Source organism: Astatotilapia calliptera, unplaced genomic scaffold (genome assembly GCF_900246225.1).
Source record: "Astatotilapia calliptera unplaced genomic scaffold, fAstCal1.2 U_scaffold_17, whole genome shotgun sequence".
Lineage (NCBI taxonomy): Eukaryota > Metazoa > Chordata > Actinopteri > Cichliformes > Cichlidae > Astatotilapia > Astatotilapia calliptera.
Genome location: NW_020535696.1, coordinates 179539 through 205369, shown reverse-complemented (window position 1 = coordinate 205369; position 25831 = coordinate 179539). Strand labels below are relative to the sequence as shown.

The window sequence follows — 25831 nt, the reverse complement described above, 5'->3', positions numbered from 1 at the left end:
AGAAGACAAGATAATCAGACCTCGAACATCTGAATACAGAATCAGCAGAGCTACTGAGTCTGACAGTGGAGGATACAGCTGCTGCACCATGAGTCTTTCAGTCTGCAGTGACATCATCACACTGACTGTATCATGTAAGTTGGACACATTTCATTGAGTCATATTGTTCTTTGTTTTAGTTTAGTAACAAAATCAGAGAAAATCGTGACAAACATTAAACACAGATGTGATGATCTCAGTTTCTTCAGTACCTGCACATGTGTAGTTTCCACCACTGCAGCTCAGAATTATGACACAATTATTTTGTTTTTATAATTTATTTGAAGTTGTGGATCAAACATGATCAATAAATACAGAATGAGCAGAGCTGCTGTCTGACGATGGAAATACAGATGCTGAAAAAAGAAAAGGCTGATCATCAACAGAGAAGAGTTCTGTTATCACATCACAGCCCTGGTTGGGGTCGGGGATAGCATATAGGGGTGGCTGTAGCTCAGGTGGCAGAGCAGGTCAGCCACTAATCAGAAAGTCGGTGGTTCGATCCCAGGCTGCATCCTGGCTGCATGCCAAATATCCTTGGGCAAGATACTAACCCCGTGTTTGCCTACTGGTGGTGGTCAGAGGGCCCGGTGGCGCCTGTGTCTGGCAGCCTCGCCTCTGTCAGTGCGCCCCAGGGCAGCTGTGGCTACAATGTAGCTTGTCATCACCAGTGTGTGAATGTGTGTGTGCATGGGTGAATGACTGACTGTAGTGTAAAGCGCTTTGGGGTCCTATGGACTAGAAAAGCGCTATACAAATGCAGGCCATTTACCATTTACAGTATGAAAAACATCTGTGTAAATTATGACTGATAAATGCTGCTGACTGTGCACTGGTTATGCATCTTTATGCATATATATTTATGTGATCATGATCCTTAAAACAAACATTTAAATAAAAAACAGATTAAAAAATCTGATAATAAGAGCGACCACAATCAACTGGCCTCAGATCAGCTAACAGTGTATAGTTCACCTGTCTCTGCATTTAGGAGTACAGTTTGATGGCTGAGCATAAAAACAGTCTCACCTGATTCTTGATTCACTCTGATAAAGTTTTCATCATGTTATATACATCCAGTGTTAGCTCCTGGCTCTCTGGCTGGCTAACAGTTAGCTGAGATACCTGTGCTGTCCTCATGTGTGCTGCTGCCAGTTGTTGATTCTCATCAAATTTGCTTTGAAGACACTTTTTTGTTCTTGTGCTGTTGGTGCCTGTTTGCATCAAGTGTGATGATCACACTGAGATCAGGGACCGACCTACCTGAGAAACCTGAGATCTATTATTGAACTCCATCCACCTTCTTAACCCATCATCCAGGGTCGTGACCTATTAAGCACTTACTGAATTAAAAAAATACATAAATTGTAAATTAATAAAAATAAATTGGATTTTTTTTTAAATTACTATTGAGTTTTTATGTTGAAATCTTTATTTGTTATATAACAAAGTTTTTCCTGAAGCAACTGACAGTCTGATGTTTGTCTTTCCTGTAACATCAACAGCAAGTAAACCCAGAGCCACACTGACAGCACAAAGTTCAGTCATACCAGCAGGGGGCAGTGTGACACTGAGCTGCTCTGTGGAGGGCTCTGCTGGCTGGAAGTTTGACTGGTTCAGACGTGATTCAGAGTTTTCTGGAGCTCAGAAAATAGGAGCTGGAACATCAGAGCACACGATCAGTATTTCAGAAGGAGGCATCTATTACTGCAGAGGAGGGAGAGGAGATCCAGTTTTCTCCACAGAGGACAGTGCTGCAGTTACAATTCAGAAACAAGGTGAGGGTGAAATTTTGTTGTGAGATAACACAAATTAATGATTATATGAAAGTAACACATTATAAATATGATTTTGTTTTTATTCCTTGTTGATTTTTTTTTCAGTTTAATATTTGTGTTTATTTGTTTGTTAGGGAAAGTTTGGGCTGCTGTGAATCTGCAGCACAGCTGGTCTCAGATATTCACTGGTGACACAATCACTCTCAGATGTGAGATTCAGGGAGGTGAAGGAAAGGTGTGGAAATATGAATGGACAGCACCCAACACAAACAGCCCTCCAACATCCAGTGAATACAGGATCAGCAGAGTTTCAGTGTCCCACAGTGGAGACTACAGATGTCGGGGTAGCAGTGACTATCTCTTCACAGGATGGAGTGATGCCTTCAGACTGACAGTTTCATGTGAGTTGGACCATGATTCATGCTGACATTTCATGTTTTCATGTTTACATCTGTCTTAACAGGAAAACTCCAACAATGATCCAGCTGTCTGCAGGCAGCTCAGGACAACAGTTTTTCTCACTGTGCAAACAGAAAGGAGAGACACCATGGAGGCTCTTAAATTATCAGCAATGTAAAGAGGAATGTACAGAGATGAGAGTTTGATAAGAGAATGATAAATCAGTGAAATCTTTAGTTTGTTAAACAGTCTAATGTGTCACATGCAGGTAGGGATGGGAATGGATAAGAATTTATTGATTCTCATTGGCTCCACTTTGAGAGTCGCCACCATCTCTAAGCAGAATATCAAAGACATTCATGCAGATTAATTAGAGGCTGTGAGGTCAAATGTTTGTGCATGTTGGAGGTATTTCCCCTCTTTGTTGGAATCAGTGTTGGGATCATTTCTCAAAAAAAGTAAAGCAAAAAAGTTCTTACACAAAACCAGCACAAAGAGACTTTAAAGCGGTCGTCATGGTGATTTTACTGTAGAGGCATGAACAGGTAGAAACGGAGCTGCAGCCTGACTGCTCATCAGTTTCTTACCTGTTGAAATTCATCACTCTGGGTTATTGGCTAGCTTAGTGTTAGCGTACTGTCTGTGCAGGTACTGTGAAGAGCTGAAGTTGTGTTAACAGTTGATCACGTTGTTGTTTCTGTCCTGCAGCAGTCTCCACTTTACCATCGTTCCCATCCTTTGTGCAGTAACAATAAAAGTAATTTCTGAACCACCATTTTCCTCCTTTGATACAAACAGGAATCAGCTGATCGTAGCGACAGTGCAAGAACCAATAAACAGGATTAATAAGCAAGTGGACTAAACAGTCTAATGTGTCACATGCAGGGAAACTAATTAATCTTTGTGTTTGTAGATAAATTACTCTGTGAATCTTTAAAGTGTGATTAGTGCTGTAAGAAATGTATTCTTTATGATGATTTAATTTTGTGGTTTTGTTTCTTCAACAGCAAGTAAACCCAGAGCCACACTGACAGCACAAAGTTCAGTCATACCAGCAGGGGGCAGTGTGACACTGAGCTGCTCTGTGGAGGGCTCTGCTGGCTGGAAGTTTGACTGGTTCAGACGTGATTCAGTCTCTTCTAAAGCTCAGCTCATGAGAGGAAATGAAGCAAACAGAGTTATTAGTGTCTCACAAGGAGGTCTGTACCACTGCAGAGGAGGGAGAGGAGATCCAGTTTACTACACAGAGGACAGCAGTGACGTCACAGTTACAGAAAGTCGTGGGTTCAATTATTTTATTTCTGCCAAACTGAGAGATGTTATGTTGTGTTCTGTGCTAACAATTTCATTCAACAACTATGAGTTTATTAAACCTGAAATGAGAGACAACTCCTGACAAATAGAATAATTTATTCAGTCTTATTTTTTTTATCTTTATGTTTCTTTTTGTCTCTAACTGGATATTTTTCTGTGAACAGTTCCCAGTAAGCCCACTGTGACCCTGCAGCCATCCTGGACTCAGATATACAGCGGTGAGACAGTCACTGTCAGATGTGAGATTCAGGGAGGTGAAGGAGCTCAGTGGACGTATGAATGGAGAGCAGCCAAGTTAAACACACCTCCAACATCCAATGAATACAGAATCATCAGAGCTACTGAGTCTGACAGTGGAGGATACAGCTGCCGGGGCAGAAGGGACTATTTCTTCTCAGAGTGGAGTGATATCATCACACTGACTGTATCATGTAAGATCTTTCATCCAGAGTATCTAAATAAGGAAAAAGCACTTCTTCTTTCTTACAGCTTTATAACTGTCTTTCATGTTGGTCAGTAAAATGTTTAGTTTTTATTCCAACAACAAAAACCTGAACAGCAGCTTTTTATTCACAGTGAAGAGAACAAAACATATGAGAGTAACTTCTCTGCTGTGCAGCTCTAATACATGAAAGATGAAATGCAGAACAAATGCTGAATCTGTCTCAGCTGCTCCACCACATCCACTAAGAAACATTAAATCCACTGATTGTTCCTCATGTGTGTTTTTAACTTAGAAATGCAGCAAATTAAATATGAAAGATTAGTGTTGTGTTTGTGTGATAGTTGTACAGTTTGTTGCAGCTTCACCATTAAAGTTATGTGATATTTATTATTTCCATATTCCCACCAAGTTATTTCAACTGGTTTGATTCAGTCATTGACTTTTGTTCTTTTTCTAAACTGAACTGCAGATAAACCAAAGGCCAAACTGAGAGCTGATAACACAGCTGTTCCAGTAGGGGGCAGTGTGACCCTGACCTGCTCTATGAACCCATCATCATCATCTGGATGGAAATACTACTGGTACAGAGATGAGAAATCCTCTGAAGCCCTGACCACACAAGATGCAGTTTTCCACTCAAATGGACAAATCAGTGTCTCACAGGAAGGACTCTACAGGTGCAGAGGAGGAAGAGGAAACCCAGTTTACTACACAGAGGACAGCCAGTCAGTCAGGATTGGGAAAACTGGTGAGTTCAAAGTTAATTAACCAAAAATCACTACATTTGATGGAAATTGACCCATTTTATCATTCATTTACTCATTTTGTGAATACATACAGTCCCAATCAGACCTGTTGTGACTCTGTATCCAAACTGGTCTGAGATATACAGAGGAGAGACGATCACTGTCAGATGTGAGATCCATGGAGGAGACACTGAGTGGGATTATGAGTGGGAAACAAACAGCAGGATAAAAGCTCCAAATCAAAATGAATACAGGATTAGATCTGCTTCATCATCCAACAGTGGAAACTATCGCTGTAAGGGCAGAATGAAAAGTTCACAGCATGAAACAACAGAGTGGAGTGTTTCAGTCACACTGACAGTTTCTGACAGTAAGTAGAGTCATAGTTCATTTAACCTGGAAATAGAAACAGTTTGTAAAAATGTGTTTTTATTAGTACATGTTGAGATATTTGACATGTTTAGATAGTCTCACTCTTAAAGTTCATCATAAATATTTGTGAGTCAACATTTTAGTGACATTGAATTCAGAGTTAAGAGACGAAAGATTGAGAGAAAATCTTTGTTGAACAGATGAACCCCGTCCTGTCCTCATTGTGTCTCCATCATGGCTGAGTCCTGGAGCCTCAGTAACTCTGAACTGTGAGGTTGAACATCCGTCTGCAGGATGGAGCTTCTACTGGTATAAAGCTGTTCCTGATCTATCAGAGAAATCCTCCAGTTATGAGCTGCTACCTGATGGCAGTGGGACTGCACAGGACTCCTACATCATTCATGGACAGACACACACAGCAGGATATGTGTGCAGAGCTGGAAGAGGAGACCCAGAGTATCACACTGATCACAGTCAACCAAAGTTTGTCTGGTCTGCAGGTCAGCTTGATTCTATCTTTTTTCAAGTAATGCAACAGCAAAAAAGTGTAAATTGATGGTTTTTTTTTTTTGGGGGGGGGGGGGGTAGCATTGAAGGTGAAAATTATACGAACATTGCATCTTTTAGCACTGACCTTTAAACATTAAAGCAAAAGAATATTTTCACTGTGATATTTTGAATCCTAACATCTGTGAGCTTTGTCTCTTCACTGCATGTTGTTTCCAGATGTTCATTCAGCAGCGTCTCTCACAGTGAGTCCTGACAGAGTGCAACACTTCACCTCTGACTCTGTCTCACTGACCTGTGAGGGAAACTTCCCTGAGTGGAGAGTGAGGAAGTTCTCTGAGGACGGCCGACTGTACTCTGACTGTAGGAGAATGACTGGATCCACATGTGACATCAACACATCAAAGTCAGATACTGCAGTGTACTGGTGTGAGTCTGGATCAGGAGAGTTCAGCAGTGCAGTCAACATCACTGTACAGAGTATGTTATTATACATTTACTTCTTGGATTTGGATGATTTAAACGTCACATGAACATTTTTCCCAGCTTTGCTGTATGTGTGTAATTTATCTGGAGAAATAGCGTTTTTTTAAATACACGAGATCAGATGTTGATGATGAAAAGCATTTGTACAATCTGTTCTTATTATTGTTTGTCAGCTTTTTCTAAAAGTGTGCACCAGCTGATGTGACTGAAACAATTGTGTGTGATTGTGTCACAGATGATGGTAATGGTCCTATCCTGGTGAGTCCTGTTCATCCTGTGACTGAGGGAGCTTCTGTTAGTCTGAGCTGCAGTTTGAGAACACAAAAAATACTTTCCAATGTGTTTTTCTATCACAATGACAAACTTATTCAAAATGATCCCCGAGGGGAGCTGAAGATCTCTGCAGTGTCAAAGTCTGATGAAGGTTTCTACAAGTGTCAGTACTCAGGAAGAGAGTCAGCACAGAGCTGGATGTCAGTTAAAGGTGAGCAGGAGCAAAACATCTGATGGATTTTTATAAATGAGTTTGATGACTGAGAGGCAACATTCGATTTTCTGATTTAAGTCTCAAAGTCGCCTGGCTCAATTTTGTAAAATTATATATATAAATACATATAATTCATTAATGAATAATTATTGTTTCTTGTAACTGTGTCAGGAGCTGACAGCTCTTCATCTCCTGTGTGGTTGATTGTTGGACTGGTTTGTGGAGTCTCTCTCATTATTATTCTCCTGCTCTTGTTGTATCGCTGCAGACAGTCCAAGTGTAAGAGCCTCTTCTTTTCATGCTGTATTACAGAGTTAATTTACTACACACACTTTAATTATTCACACATATACATGTATTCTGATCGAACAATTCACACCACAAACATGTGTAATAACATTTGTCTCTTTCACAGATTCCTGCTTCACCAGGTTGGTAAAATACTTTTTATTGTTATTTTAAACAAACATCAGTTACTTTTGAGTTTATTGTGTTTGTTTCCTGTTTCAGGTCGATCCAGTCTGAGAGTCACAGTCCGGGCTCCTCCACAAATCATGGAGTCAACCAGGATGAAACTCATGAATACAACTCTGTTCATCCTGGTCAGCACTTAAACCGATCTTTATTATCATTATTAATATTGACTTTTCATTCAGTCTCCATTAACAGGAACATTTCTTAGGTTCAGTTTGTGCTCAGCAGCTTCTCAAAGAACATTTATCAAAATCCAGTTGGACAAACATCCAAATAACCAACTGACTACATGCACAAAAGATCAGAAACAAACAGGATTTTACAACCTGATTGTATCTTTAACTCGACTGAAAGAATCCACAAATGTTGTTGTTTCATATCAGACCAACACAAACAGTAACACCATGATGGGTTCATGCTCTGAAAATATCTGACAGTCCTGGATTTGACTTAAACACAACTAATGAAATTGAATGTGATGTGTTCACAAACATTTTTACATTTCAGGTGCAGATGAAGCGCGAGACGTCACATACTCTCTTATTAAACTTCAAAACCTTAGAAAGAAGAGTGAGTACACAAAACACAGTGTAGAAAAAAGCCTGGGAAGTTTTTAAAGTGTTTAAAATGTTTTAATTATTTTCATTAATCTGATCATCTTCACAGAGAAGCATCATAAAGCAGAGCAGAGTGCTGTTTACTCTGAGGTGAAGACGGGAGCTGCAGGTACAGTCACAAGTCTCATTCAGTGTTTGTACTTGAACGTGTCATCAAATCGTTATATTGCAGGTAATTATAGGTCAACATGGAGTTTAGTTATTCACTGACCAAGCTTAGCTACTACATACGACCACTACACATCAGCAGACTGAATCTTATACACATTGAGGGCCGTTCAGAGTAAGTTTGTCTGCTTCATATACAGAATGATATTGTTATTGTACAGTATGGTATTGTCCATCTATATGTCCCCAAACTTAGTTTCTCTCATGTTTTTACTCTGTAATGTTCTTGTCATCATATCTGTGCTGAACAAATGTGTGCTGAGCTCTGACGTCTCTTTTAGAGGACAGTCTGATGTATGCTGAGGTCAAACAGCCCAAAAAAGAAAAAGCCAAGAAAAACAAAGGTGAGCAAAGTCTGCCATCATCTCCACTGAATATTGTTCAACATGTTTATCTGCTCCTACAATGTAAATCTGTTTGTTTTAATATTTATATTTATGTATTCACAATTCATCAGCTTTTAAAAATCTACTCTTTTATCTTTGTGTGACCCGTGGTAGGTACCTATTTAAAATAGGACAGAGCCGTAGGCGCACAGTCAGTTTAAAAGAGTTTAATTTTTGATACAAAATAAAAGAAACAGTGTAACAGCGGCACCTAAAAACAATTAAAAACGTTACCTCATTAAAAACGATAAAACTGTACGATTTCCCGTGAGACAGGACAAGCGCTGCAGGGAACCGTTTAAAAACAAATCGACATAGCACACAGGTTAAAAATGGACGGCAACTCACACATGACCCCAAATGGGTAAAACACTATAGAAAAAAAGTCAAATCTTCGGTGCCGTCTTCACTCGAGCCCACCGCTGTGCATGCAAAAGCGGGGAGACAAAAAAAGGATTTGTTTTCCCTGCAGCGCCTTCACCGTCTGCGACAATATATATATATATATAAAAAAAAGGGTTAAAATACTAAAAGAATCCATATCTGTGGTGCCTACTGATACAGAAAAGATTTAAAGAAAAAACAAACAAAAACATCGACAGCCGCAACAGTCAGTCTGTCGACTTACACCAGTTTAAAACAAATTAAAACACACTGAAGTGTCGGGTCCTTTGCCCGCAGCCAGAGATCCACCTGGCAAAGCAGCAGCTCTGTACTCTGTAAATAAAAGGCAGGAGATCACTTAGCTGGACAGTAAAACACAGGAATATTCCTCAACTGAATGGGTTTTGTTACCTGTCCACAAGTTCGTGTCACACCCTAATAAATGTGGGTCAGTGGCGATGAAGTCCACTATACCGTTCTCGCGGGAGCAATGTTTCCCACCTACAAGGGTGCAAATAACTGTAAACCTCTGCCAACAGCCAGAGCTCAAGTGGTACATTTTTGTGTAACCTACCGTTCTAACAGAAGTTTAGGGGAAGACCCGTATCAGACTTTCATAGTTAAGAAACACCAACTTGCCCAACTCGGACCAAGCACTCGCAGTTTCAGGTTTGCAGAGGAATACCCAATTGCCCACACCTGCGCTTATGAAAGGAGCAAAGACCAGCTCCGCCCACCAGGGGCGGTCCCGAGTCTCCAGGTCTCACCTGTCACATTTGCATCAGTGGAGACATCCAGTTTCCTCCTGGTTAATGATATTATTGTTCTCAATGATCTTCTCTTCATTCACAGGAACATCAAGTCCTGCAGCTGATGCAGCAGTTTATTCTGAAGTCACATCAGGAAGCTCTCTCAGTAATTCTGCTGCCATGCAGGCTGATTTATTCTTCACATTATTAAATGTCTTCAGCTCATAATATCTTTACATGTTGGAAATCACTTTGTCTCTTTGTGCTTGTCTTACAGGTCAGTGAGGAGAGCTGTAGCAGCAAAGCCAAGAAGAAGCTTTTCATGAAGCCACTCTTGCTCCTCTGCTGCCCAAATATCAGACATGCTCAGCTTTATGTACAGTTACAATATTACATCATAATATCATATAATTCAGTATAAACCAAATGGAGGTGTATTCATAGTCAATATTCATGCTCTTTATCTTCGGTTACTTTTATAAAAAAAATTGTAATAAACCTTGACTGTATCTAACATGTTCCAACAGCAGTGAGAAATATGTGATGTTTAGTATCTGACAGCACAATTTACAGTCAGTGTTTGCAGTGTAAATACTGATATGGGCACCAACAAATACTTTAACTGTGTTTGTTTACATTATATAAATACGAATTATATCATAGGCAGTGAATACATTTGAATGTATTTCATGTATATTTTTGTGTTTCTGATCATTTTTTGCATCTTTTAGTTAGAAGGTAGAAATAAAATCTTTTTACATTTGAACATTTTATATTTATTTTTGATTTTTGTTTCCTGTATGAAATTATCCACAAACTAACCAGATCATCTCTCTATGTGCTGATAGTTAAATGAAAAGATAACTTGTACATGGGCTAAATCTCATATGACAGATTGCATGGAGACAGAACATCACAGAGAATTAAAGCTCTGCATCAATCACGGTCAGCACGACTCAGAGAAGTAGCAGTATTATAATTCATTAATACGACACAAACCTCAGAGCTAAAAATCCAGACAGGTTCAACCAAGAACAAGACAGCAACAAAACATCTGTCTGACCCTGCAGAGTCTGATTGTTTAGTCACAGTGAGGAGGAGGCACAGGTCAGTCAGGTGTAAACTTAACCAGCTGGGTTGAGCCTGGTTGGCATTTTTCTGCAAAATCAGCATGAGGGTGATAAACAGTGCTGATCATATCCTCTAATACAGGGTGACCATAATTTGATTTCCAAAAAAGAGGACACTTGCGCCAGTCATGAAGAACCTTTATAATACTGTTTACATGAAGAAAACATATTTAAACAATAACATCTCTGTGCAGTTAATGAATGGTGAAATAAAAAATGTCATATAGTCTTTTACAAGTCAACAAGTGGTCACCGTACTCTAATAGCTCAGCTGTGCTGTAGATGGGTTTCCCTCTTCACTATCAATCATGTCTTTGTCCTATAAAGTGGGAGAGCAACTACAACTACACTGGTGACTTTTCATTTTGTCCTGTTACCATTTGTAACTAATTTGTTGACTTTATGTCATTTTAGTTTCTAATAAAATGTCATGCAGTCCTGTGTTCCCTGATTTAATTAAATCTGTGAATTAGGATGCAGAAGCAGAAAGTTTAGAGGTTTTATTGCAGGGTTAATAAATGGTGGTGTGAGAGAAATTCTGCACAGACTCTGAGTCTGAAAGACGAACAGTGTTTGGAGTCTGCTGTTACCATCACAGCTGTGTAGGTGGCAGTAATACAACTGTATGCTGGTTCTCAGCTACTAATGAAAAAGAAGTGAGCTTCTTACAGCTCTTCATAACTTACTGTTATTATTGTATTTTTATTTTATCTGATCAGCAATAATTCAGGTCGTTAAAGTGTTTGAAATGTTATTAGTGTTATTGCTCATTATTATTACTGTGATTAGTGTAACGGCTTTAGGACCCAGGGGATCAAACAGAGGGTATAAAAAAGGAAGTAGCAGCAGGTGCTCTTCTTCTTCTTCTCTCCTTTGTTCTGGTGTGAGGCTGTGGACTGTGGTGTTTTTGGGATGCTGCAAAGTTTTGGAGTGTGAACAGAGTGTGCTGAGGAGATTGTGTCACCATATAAGTGAGCATACTGCCCTTTAGCAGAGATTCAAGGTATAGACTGAATGTTTTTAATTTATCTTTCTTTAAGCCTTTAAAATAGATTAATTTAAATTAATCTTTAAATTACCAGTTAAAATATTATCCTACAGGATCGAGGCCTCAGTGCTCCGCTGTTTTTGATTATTATATTAGTGTATTTTTGTTTATTTGATCAGCAATAATTCAGTTTATTATGTGTTTGAAATAAATTGAATGACTGAATCACAGCTGAAAGTGTTTTTTGTTCTTGTTGTTTTATGCATTTACTCTGAGTGTGTGATTATTGTGCTGCTGTTACAGTCTTTCTGTTTTACTTCTCAGCACTGCCATCATGTGTCTGAATACACAGCGTACAGTCAAACTCAACAACCTCAGTTAAAGATTTGCTAACATTTAAAGCTGTTGAGCACCAGTGCAGGTTATTTTTGACCTGTGTTTGTGTTTTTGAATAAATCTCTTGAAGTTTTTGCAAGTGGAAAATGTTGTATATTTCTGATGGATGTAAAACTTTTAAAACACTGAAAGAAATTTTAAATAAATTCAGATCTGCAAAGAAATGCATTGATTATGTTTTATTCAAGAATCAATATCAAACAGTATCACAAGATCAAACTGCAAAGAATAACGTCTTTACTCTTCTGAGCAGCTTACATGTGTGTGAAAGACTGTTGGTGGTCACCATCTTTTCTGCCACAGGCTTATTTTTATCCACTGACAGGCCTCATGGTTTCTGGTTGGGTCACCATGAACAGAGGAAATGCAGCCTGTGGTTTCAGCCTCAAGTCTTCGGTGTAGCTGATGTTTAGTTTTATGTTATCAGCTCACAGCAAAGAGTTAACAAGGAGCACAGACAAAGAGCACAGTATGAATTTCACTTTGACCTCTGTGTGCATGACACATGTTTACATGATGTGCCTGTACTGGAATAACAGTACTGATCATCAAATATTCAGTTATCTTTATAAAATAGTGCCTCTTCTTCATCATTTTTCATTAATCAATGTAATAAATCCGTAAATCAAACAATCATTTGCACCAAAGTTAATTTATTCAAAGCTAATAACTGAAAACAAAATGAAATTTCTTCATATTTTTGTTCATTTTTTGCACTTTAAGAAAAGTTTTTTCTTTAACGTGTGAATATTTCTGTAACTGTTGGTGACCTCATAGCTGCAGGCTTATCTGCACCATCTCTGCACTTAAACGTTACAGTGACTTCATTATTTCCATCAGCCTGCAGAACTAAAATGAGGAAGAACAATTGAAGCTAAATATGAGCTGCCTTCCAGATCACATGCTTTAGCTCTGACAGCACAGACAGATGATGAGGAGACTGTGAGACGTTAAACAGGCAGAATACAGAGCTCAGAGTTTTACACGTTCTGGTTTGTTGTTTTCACACTCCTTAAAACATGAGAAAATATTTACTGATCTTCATTTTATTATAAATAACACCTCGGTGTGTAAATTGCCTTGATTGCTAATTTACTGTTAATAGTTAATATTTATTATTATTATCTGAAAAAGAAAACCATAAGAATCTAAAATCTAAAACAAGATGCTAAAACAGGGCCAACTTTCTCTAAATGTAATCACACAGAGCTCAGATGAGTAGAGAGTGAACAGGCAGGTGTGTGTTTCCACAGCAGGTGTGTGTTTGCACAACTGAAGGTTTGCAGGTTGAACACTGGAGAAGATCAGAGACAGAAGAAGACTGGATTAAGTGGATAAACTACAAGGGTGATTCTCTGCAGTCAGGCTAGTTTCCTCAGTGTGCTGTAACTCAGTGAGTGGATGAACATTCGGTCCTTTTATGTGCAGCTATTTGAGGATGGAGAACAAATGTGCCAACCTGAGCTGACTGGAGCAGGTGAGGAAGATGACTAACACATCCCACTGACAAGGAAGAGCTGTGGAGCTGTGACAGACTGTGGCAACATCAATGAAAAAAGGCAGAAATCGAATAATTATTTTATTACAGTCCTGATATCAGACCTCTGTTTATTTGTTTATTAGAAGCTCAGATATTAACCCTCTAAAGCCTGAATCATAAATAAAATGAAAACTTTTTAAAAGCTGGTGTGTTTATTTGAACCTTCTAAAAAATAAATATTTTTCACATGAGGTGGAAAAAATCTTTTTTAGCTACATCTGGCATTTTTGTACAATTTGTTGCTCAGTTTATCTTCAAATAAAAACATTAAAGTTTCTTTTTAACACATTAAACTTTGAGTTTCCTTTCAAAATGTTCAAAAATCTTTTAGAAAACTGGTAAAAATGTCTTTGAGGAATCGTTGAAGGCTCGTTGACTGATGTCAGCCATGTTGGATGTCTCAGCTGAGGGCTCTGCATGAGTTGCTGATCCCCGCTGGTTAATCTGTGCACTGCATGTGTGTCTGTAGACATCAGGTTCTTTAACGTGAGCAGAAAAGGCCAAGCAACAAACTTTGTTAAAGAGGATGAAAAGAAACTTGATGAATGTTGGTCGGATATTCTTCTGTCAGAGGAGACAAAGATAAATTTGTTCACATTCAGTCAGACAGATCAGTGAGTCTGTAGTTGTGATACTGAAGGGTGGAGGCAGGACATGACAACAAAGATAAAACTATGACCTGCAAAGTGTGTCAGTAACTAAGCAACGGATCACCTTTGTATATCACAGAGAAAGGTAGGAACACTAAACAGGAAAGAAACTTAAATGTTTGCAGTGGACAGGAAATGTGAACACGTCACACAACTGCTGTGGTCAAAGCTATAGGAGCTATTTGAGGTTGGTGTAAAAGGAAGGAAGCACAGAGAGGTGATAGAAGGAGGAGCTGAATATAAACTCTGGTCTTATCTACATTAAGTGCAGCTTCTCTTTATCAAGGCAAAGTCGAAACCTTTGAGATTAGATGCAGATCAGCGTGCAGGGCTGGACGTGAGGATGGGGCACTCTTTGCTCTGTTTGCTGGGGTTATTCTGTGAGTACAATACACACCTTTACTGTTTGAATGGCAGTGATGAAGGAAAATGTTTCTCACTGGTGACAATTACAGTGTATCACTGCTTTAACCTGTTTACCTGACAGCTTCAACACAGCAGACTAGATGTTTCCAGCTGGTTTCACAGCTAATAGAAACACATATATTTGGTGATGAGTAATAACTGTGCCATGTGAAGATTTAAAAAAAAAAACTCAGTTTATATATTTATTGTGATTTTGTCAGTTGTATAATGTCTGATGATGTTTCATTCATTATTTTAGTGCTCGGTACAGTCAGACATGGAAACACTGAAGGTGAGAAACTGTTTTCTTCTTCTTGTGTTGCTCTAAATGACGTCCTCTGTGTTATATTTTGTATCATGAACCAAACATTTCATTGATTTATTGGTTAAAATGTTAATATAACCATGTTAACTGTGTGAGCAATCAAACACACACCCACGATACAAACTGTACATTTACTGAAGAGCTGTGGCTTCATACATGTAGATTTTCTTTTCATGTTTATCTGATCTGAAAACATCAACAGTGTGTGTAGTGCAGTTTATCTCACTGAGTTATGCTGTTCTTCACATCACACTGACCTGTGATGTGAAGAACTCTGCTGACTTTGAATATGACTGGTTCAGAGAACCCAGTGTTTACTCTAACCAGAAGACCACAGTAGCTGGTGAATCAAAGGGAGAACTTGTGACCTCTAAAGGCGGCATCTACGCCTGCAGAGGACGTATAAAAGGGACAAATTTACTCACAGTAGAAAGTGATCCAGTCATCATTCAGGAAACTGGTGAGTTTAAAAATGTCATAAGAAATAAAACAACATGGATTCCCCAAAGTTTGGAGATCAGAGGGGGATAATATTATGACAAAAACTTATGTTACAAAGTGATTTACGGCCCCAACCTGCCAAGTTATTTCTGAATATAAAGTGTTATAAAGTTAAAAAATAATAAACAATAATGGGGTTATAATATTTGATAATATTGTTTTTTATTTTTAATGATAATATGTTAATCAGTCAGAAATTAAATGTGTGGCTCAGTCGTTCATAAACGTGTTTTGTGATTTGGCCCCTGATGCTCCAGTTGTCACGGTTCAGCATTTTGAGTCTCGTGTGTTTTGGTATTTTATAATATGTTTTATGTTCTGAGTCCTTTGCTGTTTTGATTATTGCAGTTATTATTATTATTACCCCAGGATCAGTTATGGCTGTTACGGTTTTAGTTCTTAGGTTTTGTTTTATGTGTTCATGTTGTGTTTACTCTGTGCATTTCTGTCCCACGTTTCAGGTCTCTATGTTCTGTCTCAGTCTCTGTTAAGTTTACATGTCTAGAGTTCAGTCGGTGTGTTTCCTGTTTTATTTTGAAGGTCTGCGTCTCATGTCAGTGTTTCTAGTTTTGTTTCCCTTGTCTCGTCCTGCCTAATAGACCCTGTGCACGAGAAAATGCTAACTTCCTGCTTTGAGACCGGATCTGGGGTTGTACATTTCTGGTAGCTTTACTTTGTGGTCAATCGCTACTGCGAAGACATACTCCAAAATCATGTCCAAAACACAAAAACTGAAAGATCGCGTTAAGTTACAAAGAGCAGAAGGTGGGAACACTCACCACTGTGTGTCATAAAAAAATCTAATGATCAATTTTGACGTTTAAAGAGTTTAGATCAATCAGTTGTTTACATCACTCAACACAAGCTGAACTGCATCACTGCAGCAGAAGACACATCGTCCACATTCAGAAGCACATCTCTGTATAGTGACTGGTCTTATAATTTAAACAGGCAAATGTTCAGCATTCAAACTACAGCTGAAGAATAGTCAAACCAGATGTTTCCCTGTTATGTCGATATCAGCTAGTCAAGTACACACCTACACAGCATGTTAACAAACTGTGAAAAAAGCCACACAAAAAATGAATGATTGCTGGTAAGGGTTTCTATACATTAGTATTTATGAAGGGTATGTTGTGACTTACCTTCAAAATTACAGTGGTCCTTCGCTATGACGCGGTTCACCTTTCAACTCGCTGTTTAGCAGATTTGTTAGTGCAAGTTTGCACGTTTTTTTCTACATCACATTGTGTCCTGCGTCCTGATCGCTGCAGACGATCTCCTCCGTGCCGTCTCTGCTGCACAGTACAAAATCGCTGCATCGATGGCTAGCAGTGTGACTCTGAAGTGCAGTCACACTGCTTTTTCCCCAACAAACACAACAATGTCGACGAAACGTTTACCACCATCAAAAAAATAAAATTGGCTACTTGATTTCACCTATCGCTGGTTATTTTTAGAACATAACACCCGCGATAAACGAGGGACCGCTGTTTACAAATACTGAGAAATATAGAATTTAAATCCTTTCTCTGTTCTGCTCTGAGGCGCGGGGGAAAAATATCGACAGGTCTATGAACAGCATCTACATACATATTCCGTAAATGCCCAAGACATCTCGAGAAATGTAAATCTCACCTCGATTCATCAATTTGGTTGACTTGTTTTGGAAAAAGCGGCAGTAAACAAGGAGCGAATATAACACCGGAAACGAAGCGCCCTACAGGAGTTTCCCCACCGGAAGTAGCATATGCTAATGTGCACATAGTCTATTACTCCCAGCTGTGCTCTCCTTCTGTGTCTCATTCCCTTCATTATACTGCAGCTCTGTTACCATGTTGAGACAGAAATCAGAGAAAATTTGAAATGTCTTAAACTGAGAAGAAAGAAAAAAACAATATAAAGAAAATATTTGTGTAGATTTTGTTTTGTTGGAATTTGAGTCACTTGAAGAAATCTTTTAAAATTTAGGATATTTTACATTTACATTGTATCAGGTGTATATTTTCTTACCTGATTTTTCATAACAGCATATAGACCCAGGGCCATATCCATTTACCCAGAGTCACTAACTGAAAATCTTCAGATCTGTTTTAGGTATGATTGATTGTTTTTATGCAATTTTAATGAATCATCTGCATATTTATATAATTTTCCTCCTTTTTCATAACATCAGATAAACCCAGGGCCACACTGACAGCAGGAACTACAATCATACCAGTAGGGGGCAGTGTGACACTGACCTGCTCTGTGCAGAGCTCTGATGGATGGAAATATGAGTGGTTCAGACGAACCCAAAGAACTTCTGAAGGTCAAATCAGAGGTCAACAAAACAGAGATATCAGAGTATCTGAAGGAGGAATCTACCGCTGCAGAGGAACAAGAGGAAACCCAGTTTACTACACTGATATAAGTGATGATGTCACCATTGAGATAACCTGTGAGTTCAGTCATTTAGTTTGAAATATACATTCACTCATGATTATCAAACATACAATGTGAAGTTTTCTGTGTTGATTTCATGTTTCTGTTTATATCTCAACTGTTAATATGTGTAAACAGTTTCCAATAAAGTTGTTGTAAAACAACAAGCCAACTGGCCTCAGATATTCAGAGGTGAGACGATCACTCTGACATGTGAGGTGCAGGAAGGAGGTGAAACCACTGAGTGGGAGTATGGATGGAGAGAACGCGGGACACCCACACAGTGGACACACAATAATGATTGGACATTCAGAGTTTCTGAGTCCAGCAGTGGAGACTACATGTGTAAGAGTCGACGCAGAGATGACTCATATTCTTCAACAGAGTGGAGTGAAGCCTTCACATTGTCAGTATCAAGTAAGTCATGTTTGTTGTGTGATCTCCATTTGACAAATGTCATAATGGTCAGCACAGGATGAATTCAATGGTCTACAAAGCATGTTACATTGTTGGTCAGACAAAGAGCTGCAGCTGATAGTAGCCTCATTGTAGACAGTTTGTCACCACTTTGTGTCATGAACTTTCAGCTGGTATAGAGACGCCAATGCTGACCTGCTGCTCCATCACCTGAGGACAATACTGACAGAAATAAACAGAGATAATAATAATAATAATAATAATAATAATAATAATAATAATAATAATAATAATAATAATAATAATAATAATAATAATAATAATAGTAGTAGTTTACAACAAATAACAATAAATCTACAGTTTGTATTTTTTTTTAAGTCATTCTGGCCTGTCCTCTCATAAAACACTGCCATTTGTTAAAATAAAACACACACATGACTGTGTTTAATACAAAAAGCAATGATGACCAATTAGATTTAGAGCTCAATTGAAAACATTTATGGTTGGAGCCACACCAGCTTCACTCCAAAAACGACACCAGAGCAAAGCAGCAGATGGAGGAGAATCGAGGGAGGGAAGTTAAAAATATAACATAAACATAAAAATATTGTTACTGTTACTATGACTACCATAATCTCCACCACTAGTCACCTCCAGCAGGAGGATACTGAGATTGAGCCCTTTAAAGTCACTCACAGAACCTGAAGATGGTCCAGTTCAGTGTGTGTGTGTGTGTGAATGTAGAACCACATAAGTGATGGATATGTTTGATTTACTGATATTATTAATGATGTGATTTTTGATATTTGATGTTAGTTACTGTCTCTGACTGTATCAGTGAAGACCTCCCTGCTTTATCACTGTAACCAGTAGCATTTATTCATAATGTGTGTTCAAATATTCAGAAATAGTATAAAATACAGAGTATCTTTAATTAATTTTGTTATGGAAACTTTTTTCATGCTGTGAAATTTGAAACTTTAACCAGGACTGCTGTATTTTACCTGTTACTTTGCTCACAAATGCTGTAATCGATCATTACTACATGTATGTGTTTTAATGTATAATAACAGCAACAGCAGATAAAAATATAGTTTTAAAAAGGAAAAGAAACATTTAAACCTTCACAAAAGGTGACTTCTTTCTATTATACAGTATAAAACAAACACCAAACATTTCCCTCTTAACACATCATTGTGTTTCCTTCAGCAGTGAACTCCATTAGTTTACATTCAGTGTAACTTCTTCAGGCCAGAAAATGGACAAATAGTTTTACTATTCTTACTTTGTGATGTAAGAGTTACTGCAGCTCTGGCATCATGTTGACATAGACACAATTCAGCAACAGAAAATCAAACTGTCTTAAAGTGCAGAGAAAAAAGTTTGTTCTTTCATCTGGGGAGTTTTTAAAGTTTAAATGTATTTTCTTGTATTTTTAGTCAAGAGGATGAAAAATGTACATGTTTCCTTTTTCATAACATCAGATAAACCCAGGGCCACACTGACAGCAGGAACTACAATCATACCAGTAGGGGGCAGTGTGACACTGACCTGCTCTGTGCAGAGCTCTGATGGATGGAAATATGAGTGGTTCAGACGAACCCAAAGAACCTCTGAAGGTCAAATCAGAGATCAACAAAACAGAGATATCAGAGTATCTCAAGGAGGAATCTACCGCTGCAGAGGAACAAGAGGAAACCCAGTTTACTACACTGATAGAAGTGATGATGTCACCATTGAGATAACCTGTGAGTTCAGTAATTTAGTTTGAAATATACATTCACTCATGATTATCAAACACACAATTTGAAGTTTTCTGTGTTGATTTCATGTTTCTGTTTGTATCTCAACTGTTAATATGTGTAAACAGTTTCCAATAAAGTTGTTGTAAAACAACAAGCCAACTGGCCTCAGATATTCAGAGGTGAGACGATCACTCTGACATGTGAGGTGCAGGAAGGAGGTGAAACCACTGAGTGGGAGTATGAATGGAGACGACCCAGGACACCCACACAGTGGACACACAATAATGATGTGACATTCAATGTTTCTGAGTCCAGCAGTGGAGACTACATGTGTAAGAGTCGACGCAGAGATGACTCATATTCTTCAACAGAGTGGAGTGAAGCCTTCACATTGTCAGCATCAAGTAAGTCATGTTTGTTGTGTGATCTCCATTTGACAAATGTCATCATGGTCAGCACAGGATGAATTCAATGGTCTACAAAGCATGTTACATTGTTAGTCAGACAAAGAGCTGCAGCTGATAGTAGCCTCATTGTAGACAGTTTGTCACCACTTTGTGTCATGAACCTTCAGCTGGTATAGAGACGCCAATGCTGACCTGCTGCTCCATCACCTGAGGACAATAATGACATAAACAGGATAAATAAATAATATATTCAAACAAATAACAATTGATCTACAATTTCTATAAAAAGAATAAAAGTAATTCTGAACTATCATCTGATCAAATAAATAAACACACACAGACATACCACCAAAAATAGTGGTACTGTTTCTATGATTAACAGTCTCATAACTCTGAGTCACTGCCACTCACCTTTAGCAGGAGGCTGATTGAGATTGATCCCTTTAAACTCCCAGGTCCTAAAGACGGACCAGCTTATTAATCAATCTTCAAGTACTTTTTAAATACAGCAAAGAAAATATAAAACTTTCACAGCTTTGATCAAAACGATTGTACAGTTAGTATCTCTTCAAGATCACCAAGATTTGTTGATGTTCACCATTTACATCTAGTTATTTAAACGGTTTTGATTCAGTCACATGCAGCACACAGGACAGACAGCGCACAATCTGCTTTGAGGTAGCAGCCAAGAAAGATGTAGTTTGTGTCTCTGAAGAGTGAACATCCGTATGTACACGATTCAGTCATTGACTTTAATTCTTTTTCTAAACTGAACTGCAGATAAACCAAAGGCCAAACTGAGAGCTGATAACACAACTGCTCCAGTAGGGGGCAGTGTGACCCTGACCTGCTCTGTGAACCCATCATCATCATCATCTGGATGGAAATACTACTGGTACAGAGATAATACCACAGTGGATGTTGTCCCCACATCAAATGGACAAATCAGTGTCTCACGGGAAGGACTGTACAGGTGCAGAGGAGGAAGAGGAAACCCAGTTTACTACACAGAGGACAGCCAAGAAATTCAGATTAACATAACTGGTGAGTTTGGATTCAGCAACAATGTTGAATAGATTGATGATTGAGGATTACTATGAAGGTCAAACAGCATTATATCTCATGGTAACCTCTTTGGCATTGTAATAATGATCTTATTGGAAATGGTTGAATATGAATAGTCATGTAAAATGTGGAGTCTAGAGAATCAGTGTCAGGAATGTGATCCAAGGAGGGGAGACTAGGTGGGATTATGAATGTGAAACAATCATTTTCAGCAAATCTCCAAATCAACATAAATTCACAATTAGTTCTGTAACAATTCTACAAGTAACACTGCAAGTAGTGTAGAGCAGGAGTCACAACATGAAACCACAGAGCAGAGTCATGCTGACAGTTTCTGACAGGAAACAGAAAATCTCAATGTAAACATCAGTTTTTGTTTCTTTATATTAAGATTTGACTCTTTGACATATTTATATAGTAAAAGTTTGTAACGCAGATTTACTGAAGTCAACATTTAAGAGGAAATTTAAGAGACTTGTGTTTATGTGTTCATTGTTGGGAGTCAAGTCATTTAAATACAGCAGGAGTTGACTCAAAGTGGTTTCAAGTCAAGGGAAATCGATGAACTGGATTTATTATAAAATTATCTTATAAAATATCAAATATAATTAAACTTTATTATTTGTTGTCACTATCTTTGGCAGAATTTTCATCTCCTGTGTGGTTGATTGTTCGACTGGTTTGTGGAGTCTCTCTCATTATTATTCTCCTGCTCTTGTTGTATCGCTGCAGACAGTCCAAGTGTAAGAGCCTCTTCTTTTCATGCTGTATTACAGAGTTTATTTACTACACACACTTTAATTATTCATACATATACATGTATTCTGATCTCATGACACAAAATATCAGTGGAACAATTTATACATGACAAAGATGTGTAATAACATTTGTCTCTTTCACAGATTCCTGCTTCACCAGGTTGGTAAAATACTTTTAATTATTATTTTAAACAAACATCAGTTACTTTTGAGTTTATTGTTTTTATTTCCTGTTTCAGGTGGATCCAGTCTGAGAGTCACAGTCCGGGCTCCTCCACAAATCATGGAGTCAACCAGAATGAAACTCATGAATACAACTCTGTTCATCCTGGTCAGCACTTAAACCGATCTTTATTATCATTGTTAATATTGACTTTTCATTCAGTCTCCATTAACAGGAAAATTTCTTAGGTTCAGTTTGTGCTCAGCAGCTTTTCAAAGAACATTTATCAAAATCCAGCTGGACAAAGATCCAAATAACCAACTGACTACATGCACAAAAGATCAGAAACAAACAGGATTTTACAACCTGATTGTATCTTTAACTCGACTGAAAGAATCCACAAATGTTATTGTTTCATATCAGAACAACACAAACAGTAACACCATGATGGGTTCATGCTCTGAAAATATCTGATAGTCCTGGATTTGACTTAAACACAACTAATGAAATTGAATGTGATGTGTTCACAAACATTTTTACATTCCAGGTGCAGATGAACCGCGAGACGTCACATACTCTCTTATTAAACTTCAAAACTTTAGAAAGAAGAGTGAGTACACAAAACACTCAGTGTAGAAAAAAGCCTGGGAAGTTTTTAAAGTGTTTAAAATGAATTAATTATTTTCATTAATCTGATCATCTTCACAGAGAAGCATCATAAAGCAGAGCAGAGTGCTGTTTACTCTGAGGTGAAGATGGGAGCTGCAGGTACAGTCACAACAGTCTCATTCAGTGTTTGTACTTGAACGTGTCATCACATCATTATATTGCAGGTAATTATAGGTCAACATGGAGTTTAGTTATTCACTGACCAAGCTTAGCTACTACATACGACCACTACACATCAGCAGAGTTGAATCTTATACACATCGAGGGCCGTTCAGAGTTTAGTGTAAGTTTGTCTGCTTCATATACAGAATGATATTGTTATTGTACAGTACGGTATTGTCCATCTATATGTCCCCCAACTAAATAGTTTCTCTCATGTTTTTACTCTGTAATGTTCTTGTCATCATATCTGTGCTGAACAAATGTGTCCTGAGCTCTGACGTCTCTTTTAGAGGACAGTCTGATGTATGCTGAGGTCAAACAGCCCAAAAAAGAAAAAGCCAAGAAAAACAAAGGTGAGCAAAGTCTGCCATCATCTCCACTGAATATTGTTTAACATGTTTATCTGCTCTTACAATGTAAATCTGTTTATTTTAATATTTATATATTCACACTTTGTCAGCTATTTAAAATCTTCTCTTTTATCTTTGTGTGACCCCGTGGTAGGTACCTATTTAAAATAGGACAGAGCCGTAGGCGCACAGTCAGTTTAAAAGAGTTTAATTTTTGATACAAAATAAAAGAAACAGTGTAACAGCGGCACCTAAAAACAATTAAAAACGTTACCTCATTAAAAACGATAAAACTGTACGATTTCCCGTGAGACAGGACAAGCGCTGCAGGGAACCGTTTAAAAACAAATCGACATAGCACACAGGTTAAAAATGGACGGCAACTCACACATGACCCCAAATGGGTAAAACACTATAGAAAAAAAGTCAAATCTTCGGTGCCGTCTTCACTCGAGCCCACCGCTGTGCATGCAAAAGCGGGGAGACAAAAAAAGGATTTGTTTTCCCTGCAGCGCCTTCACCGTCTGCGACAATATATATATTAAAAAAAAAGGGTTAAAATACTAAAAGAATCCATATCTGTGGTGCCTACTGATACAGAAAAGATTTAAACAAAAAAAAAAAACAAAAACATCGACAGCCGCAACAGTCAGTCTGTCGACTTACACCAGTTTAAAACAAATTAAAACACACTGAAGTGTCGGGTCCTTTGCCCGCAGCCAGAGATCCACCTGGCAAAGCAGCAGCTCTGTACTCTGTAAATAAAAGGCAGGAGATCACTTAGCTGGACAGTAAAACACAGGAATATTCCTCAACTGAATGGGTTTTGTTACCTGTCCACAAGTTCGTGTCACACCCTAATAAATGTGGGTCAGTGGCGATGAAGTCCACTATACCGTTCTCGCGGGAGCAATGTTTCCCACCTACAAGGGTGCAAATAACTGTAAACCTCTGCCAACAGCCAGAGCTCAAGTGGTACATTTTTGTGTAACCTACCGTTCTAACAGAAGTTTAGGGGAAGACCCGTATCAGACTTTCATAGTTAAGAAACACCAACTTGCCCAACTCGGACCAAGCACTCGCAGTTTCAGGTTTGCAGAGGAATACCCAATTGCCCACACCTGCACTTATGAAAGGAGCAAAGACCAGCTCCGCCCACCAGGGGCGGTCCCGAGTCTCCAGGTCTCACCTGTCACATTTGCATCAGTGGAGACATCCAGTTTCCTCCTGGTTAATGATATTATTGTTTTCAATCATCTTCTCTTCATTCACAGGAACATCAAGTCCTGCAGCTGATGCAGCAGTTTATTCTGAAGTCACATCAGGAAGCTCTCTCAGTAATTCTGCTGCCATGCAGGCTGATTTATTCTTCACATTATTAAATGTCTTCAGCTCATAATATCTTTACATGTTGGAAATCACTTTGTCTCTTTGTGCTTGTCTTACAGGTCAGTGAGGAGAGCTGTAGCAGCAAAGCCAAGAAGAAGCTTTTCATGAAGCCACTCTTGCTCCTCTGCTGCCCAAATATCAGACATGCTCAGCTTTATGTGCAGTTACAATATTACATCATAATATCAAATAATTCAGTATAAAACAAATGGAGGTGTATTCATATTCAATATTCATGCTCTTTATCTTCGGTTACTTTAAAAAAAAATTGTAATAAACCTTGACTGTATCTAACATGTTCCAACAGCAGTGAGAAATATGTGATGTTTAGTATCTGACAGCACAATTTACAGTCAGTGTTTGCAGTGTAAATACTGATATGGGCACCAACAAATACTTTAACTGTGTTTGTTTACATTATATAAATAAGAATTATATCATAGGCAGTGAATACATTTGAATGTATTTCATGTATATTTTTGTGTTTCTGATCATTTTTTGCATCTTTTAGTTAGAAGGTAGAAATAAAATCTTTTGACATTTGAACATTTTATGTTTATTTTTGATTTTTGTTTCCTGTATGAAATTATCCACAAACTAATCAGATCATCTCTCTATGTGCTGATAGTTAAATGAAAAGATAACTTGTACATGGGCTAAATCTCATATGACAGATTGCATGGAGACAGAACATCACCGAGAATTAAAGCTCTGCATCAATCACGGTCAGCACGACTCAGAGAAGTAGCAGTATTATAATTCATTAATACGACACAAACCTCAGAGCTAAAAATCCAGACAGGTTCAACCAAGAACAAGACAGCAACAAAACATCTGTCTGACCCTGCAGAGTCTGATTGTTTAGTCACAGTGAGGAGGAGGCACAGGTCAGTCAGGTGTAAACTTAACCAGCTGGGTTGAGCCTGGTTCGCATTTTCCTGCAAAATCAGCATGACGGTGATAAACAGTGCTGATCATATCCTGTAATACAGGGTG

General features: G+C 38.3%; 2 protein-coding genes and 2 long non-coding RNA genes across 4 annotated transcripts in view; 2 read left to right on the top strand and 2 right to left on the bottom strand.

The window, feature by feature from the left end:
• Positions 1-25058, top strand: part of LOC113017644 (uncharacterized) — a 67900-nt gene extending 42842 nt beyond the window's left edge. The window contains exons 4-15 of the mRNA XM_026160787.1: positions 17463-17726; positions 17849-18127; positions 19612-19875; positions 19998-20276; positions 21060-21323; positions 21971-22087; positions 22247-22262; positions 22342-22433; positions 22819-22875; positions 22974-23033; positions 23387-23449; positions 24721-25058. Coding sequence (XP_026016572.1) covers positions 17463-17726; positions 17849-18127; positions 19612-19875; positions 19998-20276; positions 21060-21323; positions 21971-22087; positions 22247-22262; positions 22342-22433; positions 22819-22875; positions 22974-23033; positions 23387-23449; positions 24721-24845 — 1880 coding nt within the window. The 3' untranslated portion in view covers positions 24846-25058. The remainder of the gene's footprint in view (positions 1-17462; positions 17727-17848; positions 18128-19611; positions 19876-19997; positions 20277-21059; positions 21324-21970; positions 22088-22246; positions 22263-22341; positions 22434-22818; positions 22876-22973; positions 23034-23386; positions 23450-24720) is intronic.
• LOC113017641 (Fc receptor-like protein 2) lies at positions 2-10075 on the top strand. Its single transcript, XM_026160783.1, has 13 exons — positions 2-134; positions 1545-1817; positions 1952-2218; positions 3224-3496; positions 3695-3961; positions 4445-4721; positions 6731-6852; positions 6989-7004; positions 7084-7175; positions 7561-7617; positions 7714-7773; positions 8114-8176; positions 9455-10075. The coding sequence occupies exons 1-13, from the start codon at positions 89-91 to the stop codon at positions 9577-9579; spliced, it is 1938 nt and encodes a 645-aa protein (XP_026016568.1). The 5' UTR covers positions 2-88; the 3' UTR covers positions 9580-10075.
• Positions 8324-9365, bottom strand: LOC113017649 (uncharacterized). Its single transcript, XR_003271531.1, has 3 exons — positions 9177-9365; positions 9014-9103; positions 8324-8935 (listed from the first exon to the last, which is right to left on the bottom strand). It is a non-coding gene; the product is annotated as an uncharacterized LOC113017649 (long non-coding RNA).
• On the bottom strand, positions 23684-24549 carry LOC113017650 (uncharacterized). The gene is made up of 3 exons (XR_003271532.1): positions 24443-24549; positions 24280-24369; positions 23684-24201 (listed from the first exon to the last, which is right to left on the bottom strand). It is a non-coding gene; the product is annotated as an uncharacterized LOC113017650 (long non-coding RNA).
• Positions 25059-25831: the final 773 nt, after the last annotated feature.

What these genes read in the sequence shown, in the direction of transcription:
- LOC113017641 (XM_026160783.1), top strand. Translation starts at nt 89, where the DNA reads ATGAGTCTTTCAGTCTGCAGTGACATCATCACACTGACTGTATCAT. An exon ending in AGTTACAATTCAGAAACAAG is followed by an intron (nt 1,818 to 1,951) that starts GTGAGGGTGAAA and finishes TTTGTTTGTTAG; the next exon opens with GGAAAGTTTGGGCTGCTGTG. An exon ending in AAAAGCCAAGAAAAACAAAG is followed by an intron (nt 8,177 to 9,454) that starts GTGAGCAAAGTC and finishes CTTCATTCACAG; the next exon opens with GAACATCAAGTCCTGCAGCT.